The 14,949-nt window shown below is 40.9% G+C and overlaps 1 protein-coding gene across 1 annotated transcript in view; it reads left to right on the forward strand.

Moving 5' to 3' along the window:
- The window catches only part of ARG2 (arginase 2), a 173,602-nt gene that overhangs the window by 111,587 nt on the left and 47,066 nt on the right, over positions 1 to 14,949 (forward strand). Inside the window, exon 6 of the mRNA XM_085890302.1 lies at positions 447 to 551. Within this exon, the coding sequence (XP_085746428.1) occupies positions 447 to 551 (105 nt within the window). The remainder of the gene's footprint in view (positions 1 to 446; positions 552 to 14,949) is intronic.

Below are 14,949 nucleotides of genomic sequence, written 5' to 3' on the forward strand. Positions count from 1 at the left end.
CTAGTCTCTTAGGATGAGGAAATATGCACACGACTCAGACGTATGGAAACCTTAACCAACGCCTCTATTGCATATGCGCATGCTCCACCCCCCTGGTGACGTCAATCCCCGGACATTCCAGTCCTACATCAATAGTGTTTCCACATGTGCCTGTTATTAAATAGGTTCCTTTGCACAGGTTTTTTTATAACACCTCCATGTTCAGGCTTTGGTTGAGTATGTTGCTTATACACTGCCTGGGTTTTTCCCAGGAGTGATCGAGTGATGTGTTTTGTAATTGTCACACAGGAAATATTTAAATACCTATGTCATTGAATTTCCCTGGGCAATGCCGGGTACTTCAGCTCGTATCAATGTAGGAATATAATTGGAAGCCAAATTCCCATGTATAAATAAGTATTGCCACTTCCTACAAAATCAGTTGATATTTCTGTTCTTTTTTTCAGCTTTATCCTGAAAAACTATGGTCTGCAGTACTTCTCCACACGTCATATTGATGAGCTTGGCATCCATAAGGTCATGGAGATGACACTTGATTATCTGATACAACAGTGAGTCCAGGCGTGTGTGCATGCATTGCTGTTCTGAGATGTCACACCCTAAGGAGGTTACTGCACCCAGTAATAATTTTATTATATAGTAATACCCCGACATTCGCGAGGGATATGTTTCTGATAAATGTCACGAATGTCAAATCCGTGAATGTTGGGTCATTGTTTCAATGGGAAAAAGGGGGATATATTCCTTGTGGTTCATGATTCTTAAGGGAAATTTTAAAATTTTCCAAACACGAATGCACATGATTACAGTTTCATTAAAAATTCTACAAATAAAAAAACAACAGTAACAGTTGATAGTGTTTCCAATTTTAAGCGGTGAAGCCGTTTCAATATTTGACTATGTCCGTCCGTCCATCCATTTGTCCGTAAAAAATGAAGAAGGAGAATCTACCACACCGTATTTCCACTATAAATGGATGAGGTGTGTGTGTGTGTGTGTGTGTGTGTGTGTGTGTGTGTGTGTGTGTGTGTGTGTGTGTGTGTGTGTGTGTGTGTGTGTGTGTGTGTGTGTGTGTGTGTGTGTGTCAGTGTGAGAGTGATTGAGCATCTCCATAATTTGGGTTTCAGAAGGTGGAACAGAGTTCTCCCAGAACTCGAAGTATCCAACTTCGCTTCTGTGAAGGATCGTGAATCATGGCCTAAGTTGTGAAGTTGTGTTGTTCTCAGAGTTTTGTTCCATGGGCTCTTTTCAGGGTCATCACCACACTCCGGACAGCCTCCAACTGTAGTTTGTTTGTGGTAATGTTCCCAGGGATGGTTTATCGGATCTTTACGAGGTTCTTCTTTATCATTCCTGTAGCCCTAATTATCACTGGTACAATTTTGGCACTCTTCAGCTTCTAGGATCATTTCACTTCGTTCTTGAAGTCTTGCTACTTGGTCATTTTCTTGATTTCTGCATTGTTTAGACCAAAAACACTGTGTACTGAAATCTCAATTATCAATGCCTTTGTTGTGGGCGGAGGTTTGGTGAGAAGACCACGAGGGGGGAAAGCTATCTCGGCTCCCACCAGATTCTCCGGAATTGCAGGCCGTCGCACACGGATAATACCGTGATGCGGCGAGTTGCTGAACTAACCGTGGATGCCAATAACTCAAACGCGTGTCCTATGGTCCTCTCATCTATGGGTTAATCGGGTTACTTCATGCGCCAATCGAGGGAACACTAATCGTGCCATTAATCACGTGATTTAATTATCGGGGAACACGCCCTCGGTACGCCTTGTCCGAACCGGATCACTTTACCGGATCGGATGCAGCCGTGCGACACTGTCAAGGATGTACCAGCTAATAGGAACGGATTGTTGGGAATAAAGTTCCGGCTAAGCTCGGATTCGGACCACGCTGGATCAATGAAGGAAAAGACAAAAATGAGCTGGGAACATTTCTAATAATAATTTATTTACAATGGGGCGAGGAAAAGTATGTGGTACAATCAATAGATTTATTGGGGTGTGCAAACAGAGATAGGGAAGAAAGGTATGGTGCGGCAACAAACAAGCAATTTATGAAAGCGGACGCAGAGCATACCAAACCTGAAAATAATAATAATAATAATAATAATAATGATCATAATAATAATATTCTGCTGGCTGACTTATATAGACAGGTGCGAGGACACACACACACACACACACACACACACACACACACACACACACACACACACACACACACACACACACACACACACACACAGAAAACCCGATGAAGAGGAGGTATTGCAGCAAGACAGGAGAGGAGTTAAGGCAACGGTCTCTCGGTACCTTTGTATAATTGATTGCCCGAACGCGCCATCAATACGTTTGGGGGAATGCTCCATGGTGCCATACGCCCCTGACAGCTGGCGCATCGTCTCTTGCTTCAGGCAGCTCGCGTCGAGACCGTGGGTGTGAAGGGCCGGCCACGATGGCCAGAAACTGCAACATTCTATTTCCGGCAAGACGATTCCGTGCTGTTGAATGTCTCTCTCCGAACCCAGGACATGATATGAATCACCCACACCAAACTCCTCGCCATGAATTGCCTTGCACGAACCCCCGGACCATGCCCTGACGACCTGCCGAGAGCGGCATCGGTCTTGCATGCCTGCTGCGTGTGTGCCATGTGGCTCGAGCTGCACAACATGCCTCTGCCCGATCGCAGCTTCGCTTTCCGTAGAGGCGAGTAGACGTTCACTGTCCGTGGGGAACATCTGTGGCCACCAGCGAGGACCAAAGGTACAATGTTATGGGGAACCCATGCACAGACAGTAAGATGTGTCCATTCGTCTGCCTTCGAACACATTCCGTACAGTGTGCTCGATCCGCCATTACGCAGGTGGCCAGCGCTCGTGTTCATTCGATTCTGTGATCGTGTGCTCTGGGCAACACCAACATGTGTCAGATGAGGGACACCGACATGTGTCAGATATTGAGGCGAACACTTGAATATAATAATTATATGGAGGTTTAGAATGAAAAGGATATATGTGTGTATATATATATATATATATATATATATATATATATATATATATATATATATATATATATATATATATATATATAGTGTCAGATGGAGAAATGAAGGGGGAAAAAAAGAATGCTGATATAGCTCGTCCAGAAATAGGTTGAAAGGAACGCGCCACTTGCGCTTTGCACACTCGCATCCCGCCCAACGTGGCGTGGGGTTGCCTTTCTATTATCAGCCTCGGTACGTGTTCTGTGCAGCGAAGGCGTCTTGCTGGGAATGTTTCCTGTGTTGTGAAAAACACCATCCGTGTAGCTTTTTAAAGAGATATTCATTTGTATGCCTTTTCAATGCAACCGGCCATCTTCCCCAGATCATCGGAAGCTCGAGTCGATAATCTCGAGCTGCCAAGCACACTGTATAACTCGGTTCTCTGCACTGATAATGCTCGTGCGATGCCATTATTGTGAGGTTTTTGTGGTTTCCTCGCAGCTGTGCTGCAGGTGTTGGCCTCCGCAAGGTCCCAAACTCAGATTTACCTCAGGAATGATCAGAAAAGAAGAGTAGGAATGAAGTCAGAAATGAAATGAAGAAGAAATGATGTCAGCAAACCAAGCGATGAGATTCTTGCAACACATGCGCCTTTGTCCCGCTCGACAAAAGAGACGGGACTATCTGCATGTATGTTAATGGAATAACTGTCTTGGGTCCACTGTATGTTGGATGCATGCGGTTCCGAGAACCGCAACACCTTCTTTAACTGGGGTTAGCCTTGTGGGTCCCATGACAATCTTCCACCATGGTTCCCTTTTAAGGCAATGTGGTTTTTTTTTTATGGCTGGATGCCCTTCCTGGCGCCAACTCTTTAGTCGCCTCTTACGACACGCAGGGATACAGTGTACCTATTTTAAACTGTGGCACCATACCGGGACATCGCAGAAAGCTGGTACTCATTTTGCCGACCACTGAAGGATGACAGGCGAAGAACTCTCTGAATTTACACCTTACTGTAATATATTTACATTCTGGATTTACAACTCACCGTAATATACTCTGGATTTACACCTCACTGTAATATACTTACATTCTGGATTTACACATCACCATAATATACTCTGGATTTGCAGCTCACTGTAATATACATACTCTCTGGATTTACACCTCACTTTAATATACTTACATTCTGGATTTACACCTCAACGTAATATACTTACTCACTGGATTTACACCTCACTTTAATATACTTACATTCTGGATTTATACCTCACTGTAATATACTTACATGCTGGATTTACACCTCACCGTAATATACTTACTCACTGGATTTACACCTCACTTTAATATACTTACATTCTGGATTTATACCTCACTGTAATATACTTACATGCTGGATTTACACCTCACCGTAATATACTTACTCTCTGGATTTACACCTCACTGTAATATAGTTGCTCTCCGGATTTACACTTCACTGTAATGTATTTACTCTACATTTACACCTCACGGCAATATACTGACTCTCTGGATTTACACCTCACTGTAATATATTTACTCTACATTTGCAGTTCACTGTAACATACTTAGTCTCTGGATTTACACTTCACTGTAACATACTTACTCTCTCCATTTTCACCTCACTGTAATATAACTACTCTCCACATTTACACTTCACTGCAATATACTTACTCTCTGGATTTACACTACACTGTAATATACTTACTCTTCAGATTTACACTTCACTGTGATATACTTACTCTCTACATTTACACCTCTCTGTAATATACTTACTCTCTGGATTTACACTTCACTGCAATATACTTACTCTTCGGATTCACACTTCACTGTGATATACTTACTCTCTACATTTACACCTCACTGTAATATACTTACTCTCTGGATTTACACCTCACTTTAATTTACTTACTGTTCGGATTTACACCTCACTGTAATATACTTACTCTCTGGAGTTACAACTCACTTTAATTTACTTTCTCTCTAAATTTACACCTCACTGTAACATACTCACTCTCAACATTTACACCTCACTGTAACATACTTACTCTCTGCATTTACACCTCACTGTAATATACTTACTCTCAACATTTACACCTCACTGTAACATACTTACTCTCTACATTTACACCTCACTGTAATATACTTACTCTCTACATTTACACCTCACTGTAATATACTTACTCTCTACATTTACACCTTACTGTAACATACTTACTCTCTACATTTACACCTCACTGTAATATACTTACTCTCTACATTTACACCTCACTGTAACATACTTACTCTCTACATTTACACCTCACTGTAATATACTTACTCTCTGGATTTACACTTCACTGTAATATATTTACTCTCTGGATTTACACTTCACTGCAACATACTTGCTCTCGACATTTACACTTCACTGTAATATACTTAATCTTCGGATTTACACTTCACTGTGATATAATTACTCTCTACATTTACACCTCACTGTAATATATTTACTCTACATTTGCAGTTCACTGTAACATACTTAGTCTCTGGATTTACACTTCACTGCAACATACTTACTCTCTCCATTTTCACCTCACTGTAATATAACTACTCTCCACATTTACACTTCACTACAATATACTTACTCTCTGGATTTACACTTCACTGAAATATACTTACTCTTCAGATTTACACTTCACTGTGATATACTTACTCTCAACATTTACACCTCTCTGTAATATACTTACTCTTTTGATTTACACTTCACTGTAATATACTTACTCTTCGGATTCACACTTCACTGGGATATACTTACTCTCTACATTTACACCTCACTGTAATATACTTACTCTCTACATTTACACCTCTCTGTAATATACTTACTCTCTTGATTTACACTTCACTGTAATATACTTACTCTTCGGATTCACACTTCACTGGGATATACTTACTCTCTACATTTACACCTCACTGTAATATACTTACTCTCTGGAGTTACAACTCACTTTAATTTACTTACTCTCTACATTTACACCTCACTGTAACATAATTACTCTCTACATTTACACCTCACTGCAACATACTTACTCTCTGCATTTACACCTCACTGTAATATACTTACTCTCAACATTTACACCTCACTGTAACATACTTACCCTCTACATTTACACCTCACTGTAATATACTTACTCTCTACATTTACACCTCACTGTAATATACTTACTCTCTACATTTACACCTCACTGTAACATACTTACTCTCTACATTTACACCTCACTGTAATATACTTACTCTCTGGATTTACACCTCACTTTAATTTACTTACTCTCTACATTTATACCTCACTGTAACATACTTGCTCTCGACATTTACACTTCACTGTAATATACTTAATCTTCGGATTTACACTTCACTGTTATATAATTACTCTCTACATTTACACCTCACTGTAATATACTTACTCTCTACATTTACACCTCACTGTAATATACTTACTCTCTGGATTTACACCTCACTTTAATTTACTTACTCTCCATTTACACCTCACTGTAACATACTTACTCTCTGGATTTACACCTCACTGGAATATACTTACTGTTCCGATTTACACCTCACTGTAATATACTTACTCTCTGGAGTTACACCTAACTTTAATTTACTTACTCTACATTTACACCTCACTGTAATATACTTGCTCTCTGGATTTACACTTCACTGTCATGTATTTACTCTCTACATTTACACCTCACTGTAATATACTTACTCTCTGGATTTACACCTCACAGTAATATATTTACTCTCTACATTTACACTTCACTGTAACATACGTAGTCTCTTCATTTACACTTCACTGTAACATACTTAGTCTCTGGATTTACACTTCACTGTCATATACTTACTCTCTGGATTTACACCTCACTGTAATATACTTACTCTCTGCATTTACCCTTCACTGTAATATACTTACTCTTCGGATTTACACTTCACTGTAATATACTTACTCTCTGCATTTACACCTCACTGTAATATACTTACATTCTGGATTTACACCTCACCGTAATATACTTACATTCTGGATTTACACCTCACTGTAATATACTTACATTCTGGATTTACACCTCACCGTAATATACTTACTCTCTGGATTTACACCTCACTTTAATATACTTACATTCTGGATTTACACCTCACTGTAATATACTTACTCTCTGGATTTACACCTCACTGTAATTTTCTTACATTGTGGATTTACACCTCACCGTAATATGATTACTCTCTGGATTTACACCTCACTGTAATATATTTACTCTCAACATTTACACCTCACTGTAATATATTTACTCTCTACATTTACACCTCACTGTAATATACTTACACTCTGGATTTACACCTCACTAATATATTTACTCTCTACATTTACACCTCACTGTAATATACTTACTCTCTGGATTTACACTTCAATGGAACATACTTACTCTCTGGATTTACACTTCACTGTAACATACTGTTGCGGATTCGCGCCCGCCGGCGTGCGAACGGCCACGTAACTCGAATCGAGGCACGTCGCCCACCGGACGGACAATCCCGTCGTGACCCTCTCGGACTAACGCCGGGAACTAGTCACGGGTGGGCCTTTCGGCCTCACCACGATCGTGCCAATCGGCCCCCCGCGTGGGATAGGGTTGCTCGCCAAATTCGACCTCCCTAAGTACCCACATGGAGGGTAGATCGGGCGATCGCACCTCGCCGCAGGTCGACTTCGGACACGGGCCACTTTAAGCGACCCGTTCCGTACTGTCGGGATAACCGAGCAGTGTTATCGTCAACCTCGACGGTTCGATTAATTATTGGGCGTATTTAGCCCACGACCAACCCTTTACGTGAAGTAAGATGGAGATTCAATAAAAGAAAAGACGAAGCGAAACGGGAAAAACAGTTCAACATAAAGCACATTTATTCCACGGCAAACGGAAAGCACACATATACAATTATACACCAAAAGCAAATGTAAAAGTAGAAGAAGCACAACAATTCTGCACAAAAAGCAAATGTAACAATGCAGATCTACTACCGACTACCAAGCACACAGCAACACTTATACAGTTTTACTTCACAGACGGCGCCGACAACACATATTCTCAAAGCAAAAGAAAAAGGGACCACCCTCAACGATGAGGGGGGCAGACGGGCCTGGGTTCGAGACCGCGTCGAGCCTACCCGTCTGGTGATGAGCCGCAAAATGGCGGTGGCACCCCGACTCTGCGGGCCTCGCTGGCACTGCCTGGAATGGGGTGGGAACGGGGCCCCCTTCTCACACTATCTCAGCGCAGGGGGGAAACAGGAGGGGGTTGTTGATGCTCGGGGGAATGAGGATATCTCGCTGGCTTGGGTCCCGCGACGAGCGACTCCACCGCGACCTCGGTCGCGTTACCGGCCTCCCCTCTCCGCAGCTCCCCGACTCTGACACGAGCGCCCTCTTGACTGCCTTCGCCGCCGCCACAACTCTCCAACTCTCCCACTCTCCACTCTTCTCAACTCCGTCCAACTGCGATTCAGAAACTCTTTTTCTCTCCCGATTCAGAAACTCCCTCAACAACTACCTTTTCGGCGAGCGAACGCGGCCCTTTATAGCCCCCGGGGCTTCGCTCCTTCACCTTCGACCCTTCACCTCTGGCTGGCTCCCCATTGGACAGAGGAAAAGTGGGCGTGAATGATTCTTGATCCGATTTCTCGGAAAGGCTGGTGTTTTTGCACCCGTTGCTCGGTGCGCGCCCTGTACGAGTCCAGGATCGGTGCCCACAAGCGGCGCGGGAATGGCGGTGATGCGATGGTTGCGAGGGCGAGATGTGACGGCAAGGGTCGTGGCTGTTGTTGTGAAGCGGCATTGCGGTTGGTGGTTGTTGTGTGATGGCTGTTGAGACGTGGTTGGTGGTGGTTGTGGTGGTAGTAATGGCGGCTGGTCCAAAATAAAGATAGTAAAAGAAAAACGGCTATCTAAAAGGGTCGCAGCCCGAATGAATGACATTTATTCCCTCTAAACAACGGGTTTGGGCCTAACTACACATATACTTACAGAGATATCTCACCTACGGGACCTGAATGGTGGTTTGCGAATTTCGTCAACCACAACAATACTTACTCTCTACATTTACACTTCACTGTGATATACTTACTCTCTACATTTACCCCTCACTGTAATATACTTACTCTCTGGATTTACACCTCACTGGAATATACACTTTAATTTACTTACTCTCTACATTTACACCTCACTGTAATATACATGCTCTCCGCATTTACACTTCACTGTCATGTATTTACTCTCTACATTTACACTGCACTGCAATATACTTACTCTCTGGATTTACACTTCACTGTGATATAGTTACTCTCTTCATTTACACCTCACTGTAATATACTTACTCTCTGGATTTACACTTCACTGTAATATACTTACTCTTCGGATTTACACTTCACTGTGATATACTTACTCTCTACATTTACACCTCACTGTAATATACTTACTCTCTGGATTTACACCTCACTTTAATTTACTTACTCTCCATTTACAGCTCAGTGTAATATACTTACTCTCTGGATTTACACCTCACTGTAATATACTTACTTTCTACATTTACACCTCACTGTAATATACTTACTCTCCACATTTACACTTCACTGAAATATACTTACTCTCTGGATTTACACTTCACTGTAATATACTTACTCTCTGGGTTTACACTTCACTGTAATATACTTACTCTTCGGATTTACACTTCACTGTGATATAGTTACTCTCTTCATTTACACCTCACTGTAATATACTTACTCTCTGGATTTACACTTCACTGTAATATACTTACTCTTCGGATTTACACTTCACTGTGATATACTTACTCTCTACATTTACACCTCACTGTAATATACTTACTCTCTGGATTTACACCTCACTTTAATTTACTTACTCTCCATTTACAGCTCAGTGTAATATACTTACTCTCTGGATTTACACCTCACTGTAATATACTTACTTTCTACATTTACACCTCACTGTAATATACTTACTGTTCGGATTTACACCTCACTGTAATAAATTACTCTCTTGGGTTACACCTCACTTTAATTTACTTACTCTCTACATTTACACCTCACTGTAACATACTTACTCTCTACATTTACACCTCACTGTAACATACTTACTCTCTACATTTACACCTCATTGTAATATACTTACTCTCTACATTTACACCTCACTGTAACAAACTTACTCTCCTCACTTACACCTCACTATAATATACTTAATCTCTACATTTACACCTCACTGTAATATACTTACTCTCTACATTTACACCTCACTGTAACATACTTACTCTCTTCATTTACACCTCACTGTAATATACTTACTCTCTGGATTTACACTTCACTGTAATATATTTACTCTCTGGATTTACACTTCACTGTAACATACTTGCTCTCGACATTTACACCTCACTGTAATATACTTACTCTCTGGATTTACACCTCACTTTAATTTACTTACTCTCCATTTACACCTCACTGTAACATACTTACTCTCTGGATTTACACCTCACTGGAATATACTTACTCTCTGGAGTTACACCTCACTTTAATTTACTTACTCTCTACATTTACACCTCACTGTAATATACTTGCTCTCCGCATTTACACTTCACTGTAATGTATTTACTCTCTACATTTACACCTCACTATAATATACTTACTCTCTGGATTTACACCTCACTGTAATATATTTAGTCTCGACATTTACACTTCACTGTAACATACTTAGACTCTGGATTTACACCTCACTGTAACATACTTACTCTCTGGATTTACACCTCACTGGAATATACTTACTGTTCGGATTTACACCTCACTGTAATATACTTACTCTCTGAAGTTACACCTCACTTTAATTTACTTACTCTCTACATTTACACCTCACAATAATATACTTGCTCTCTGAATTTACACTTCACTGTCATGTATTTACTCTCTACATTTACACCTCACTGTAATATACTTACTCTCTGGATTTACACCTCACTGTAATATATTTACTCTCTACATTTACACTTCACTGTAACATACTTAGTCTCTGGATTTACACTTCACTGTAACATACTTATCTCTGGATTTACACTTCACTGTAATGTACTTACTCTCTGGATTTACACCTCGCTGTAATGTACTTACTCTCTGCATTTACCCTTCACTGTAATATACATACTCTTCTGATTTACACTTCACTGTAATATACTTACTCTCTGCATTTACACCTCACTGTAATATACTTACATTCTGGATTTACACCTCACCGTAATATACTTACTTTCTGGATTTACACCTCACTTTAAGATACTTACATTCTGGATTTACACCTCACTGGAATATACTTACTCTCTGGATTTACACCTCACTGAAATATACTAACATTCTGGATTTACACCTCACCGTAATATACTTACTCTCTGGATTTACACCTCACTGTAATATATTTACTCTCAAAATTTACACCTCACTGTAATATATTTACTCTCTACATTTACACCTCACTGTAATGTACTTACACTCTGGATTTACATCTCACTAATATATTTACTCTCTACATTTACAGCTCACTGTAATATACTTACTCTCTGGATTTACACTTCACTGGAACATATTTACCTTCTGAATTTACACTTCACTGTAACATACTTACTCTCTACATTTACACTTCACTGTGATATACTTACTCTACATTTACCCCTCACTGTTATATACTTCCTCTCTGGATTTACACCTCACTGTAATATACTTACTCTCTGGATTTACACTTCACTGGAACATACTTATTCTCTGGATTTACACTTCACTGTATCATGCTTACTCTCTACATTTTCACTTCACTGTGATACACTTACTCTCTGGATTTACACCTCACTGTAATATACTTGCTCTCCGGATTTACACTTCACTGTCATGTATTTACTCTCTACATTTACACCTCACTGCAATATACTTATTCTCTGGATTTACACCACATTGTAATATATTTACTCTCTACATTTACAGTTCACAGTAACATACTTAGTCTCTGGACTTACACTTCACTGTAACACACTTACTCTCTACATTTACACCTCACTGTAATATACCTACTCTCCACATTTACACTTCACTGTAATATACTTACTCTCTGGATTTACACTTCACTGTAACATACTTACTCTTCGGATTTACACTTCACTGTGATATACTTACTCTCTTCATTTACACCTCACTGTAATATACTTACTCTCTGGATTTACACTTCACTGAAATATAGTTACTCTTCGGATTTACACTTCACTGTGATATACTTACTCTCTACATTTACACCTCACTGTAATGTACTTACTCTCTGGATTTACACCTCACTTTAATTTACTTACTCTCCATTTACACCTCACTGTAATATACTTACTCTCTGGATTTACACCTCACTGGAATATACTTACTGTTTGGATTTACACCTCACTGTTATAAATTACTCTCTGGAGTTACACCTCACTTTAATTTACTTACTCTCTACATTTATACCTCACTGTAACATACTTACTCTCTACATTTACACCTCACTGTAACATACTTACTCTCTAAATTTACACCTCATTGTAATATACTTACTCTTTACATTTACACCTCACTGTAACAAACTTACTCTCTACATTTACACCTCACTGTAATATACTTACTCTCTACATTTACACCTCACTGTAACATACTTACTCTCTACATTTACACCTCACTGTAATATACTTACTCTCTGGATTTACACTTCACTGTAATATATTTACTCTCTGGATTTACACTTCACTGTAACATACTTGCTCTCGACATTTACACCTCACTGTAATATACTTACTCTCTGGATTTACACCTCACTTTAATTTACTTACTCTCTACATTTACACCTCACTGTTACATACTTACTCTCTACATTTACACCTCACTTTAATTTACTTACTCTCTACATTTACACCTCACTGTTACATACTTACTCTCTACATTTACACCTCACTGTAACATACTTACTCTCTACATTTACCCCTCACTGTAATATACTTACTCTCTGGATTTACACCTCACTGTAATATACTTACTCTCTGGATTTACACCTCACTGCAATATACTTACTCTCCCGATTTACACTTCACTGTAAATACTTACTCTCGGGATTTACATCTCACATTAATTTCCTTACACTCTGGATTTTTACCTCACTGTAATATACTTACTCTCAACATTTACACCTCACTGTAATATACTTACATTCTGGATTTACACCTCACTGTAATATACTTATACTCCAGATTTTCACCTCACTGCAACATTGTTACTGTCTGAATTTAAACCAATCTGTGCCTTTATGTCGAAAGTACATGGAAATGAAGGATATATATATATATATATATATATATATATATATATATATATATATATATATATATATATATATATATATATATATATATATATATATATATATATATATATATAGTTACCGATTCTGGCTCGCTAGGCGTGCGAGCGATTGCGTAACTCGAATCGGAACCGCGTCGCCCACCGGACGGACAATTCAGTCATGACCCTCCTGGAACTACCACCAGGAGCCAGTCACGGGTGAGGGTTTAACCTCACCACGATCGTGCCAATTGCCCACCCGCGCAGGATAGGGTTGCTCGCCAAATTCGACCTACCTAAGTCCCTGCGCGAGTAGTCGACCGGGCGGTCGTACCTCGCCGCAGGTCGGCCAAGGACACGAACCGCTTAAGCGGTCCGTTCCATGCTACAGTGATAACCGAGCGGTGTTATCTCCGACCTCGACGGATCAGGTTCTCTTATTTACCCTGGGTGTTCAAAACCCACCACTAATTTATTCCGTGATTCAAGATGGCACTTTCAATGGGGAAAGAGACGAAGAATGGGATACATTTCACACAACGACATTTATTACAAAGCACATATTGCACACACAACACAAGCAAGGAATCATGCAATATACAAGAAAAGCGTTACCACCGAATACGAGCAATGTACAGTCACTGACACAGGTCTAACTTATAGGGACACGGCACCACAGTGGTCATGCAAAAGCAAAAGAAATGGAAAGAAAAGACCCCCTCACATACAAGGGGGTCAGGCTGGACCACTTGGGTCTTTATGACACGGGACCTGGGAGACCGAACGGGTCCCGGGAGACCGTAGCAGGTTACCTGCCCCCTGGAGGGGTGACGGCCGGCAAACCCACTCCGGCACTCTCCTCTCGTGCGCGCCTTGACCAGGGACCACTGCTTGCAACCCTCACGATTTGGCGCCCAGAGGGAGAGATGAGCCTTCCACGATCCAGAGCCCATTTCGACGATCCAGAGCCTGACGAGTCCAAACACGACGTCCCAGGCAGGAGAGAGGAAGAATCCAACGCGATGATCCAGGCAGGAGAGAGGAGGAATCCAACGCGATGACCCAGGCAGGAGAGAGAGAGAGAGAGCTCAAACACGACGTCCACCAAGAGAGCGAGCCCATGCACGGTCCACCCTATATAGCGCGGGGCTCCGCCCCTTCGCTCCACCCACTTTTTGACTCCGCCTCTCCTCTCGCCCTTTCGAGAAGCTCCTCGAAAAGGTGCGTTTCCTCCTCACGGCCGCCTCATACCCCGTATCCACCAATCGCCAGCGATCTCTCGCACCTATCCCGTCAGCCCTCGGCGCCGCAAAAAAGGTGGGAAAATTTGTTGTAGGCCTTTCACGGGGGCCTTCGTTTGAAGTCTTCGGACGGTCCAAAATAACGATAGAACAGAAAAACGGCTATCTCAAAGAGTCACAGCCCGGTGAATCACACGAAATCCCTTTAAACAACGGTGAGGAACTACCTGAACATAAACTTAGCATCATAACTGATC

Source organism: Eptatretus burgeri, chromosome 7 (genome assembly GCF_056783735.1).
Source record: "Eptatretus burgeri isolate ZD-2024b chromosome 7, Ebu_testis_v1, whole genome shotgun sequence".
NCBI classification, from domain to species: Eukaryota; Metazoa; Chordata; class Myxini; order Myxiniformes; family Myxinidae; genus Eptatretus; species Eptatretus burgeri.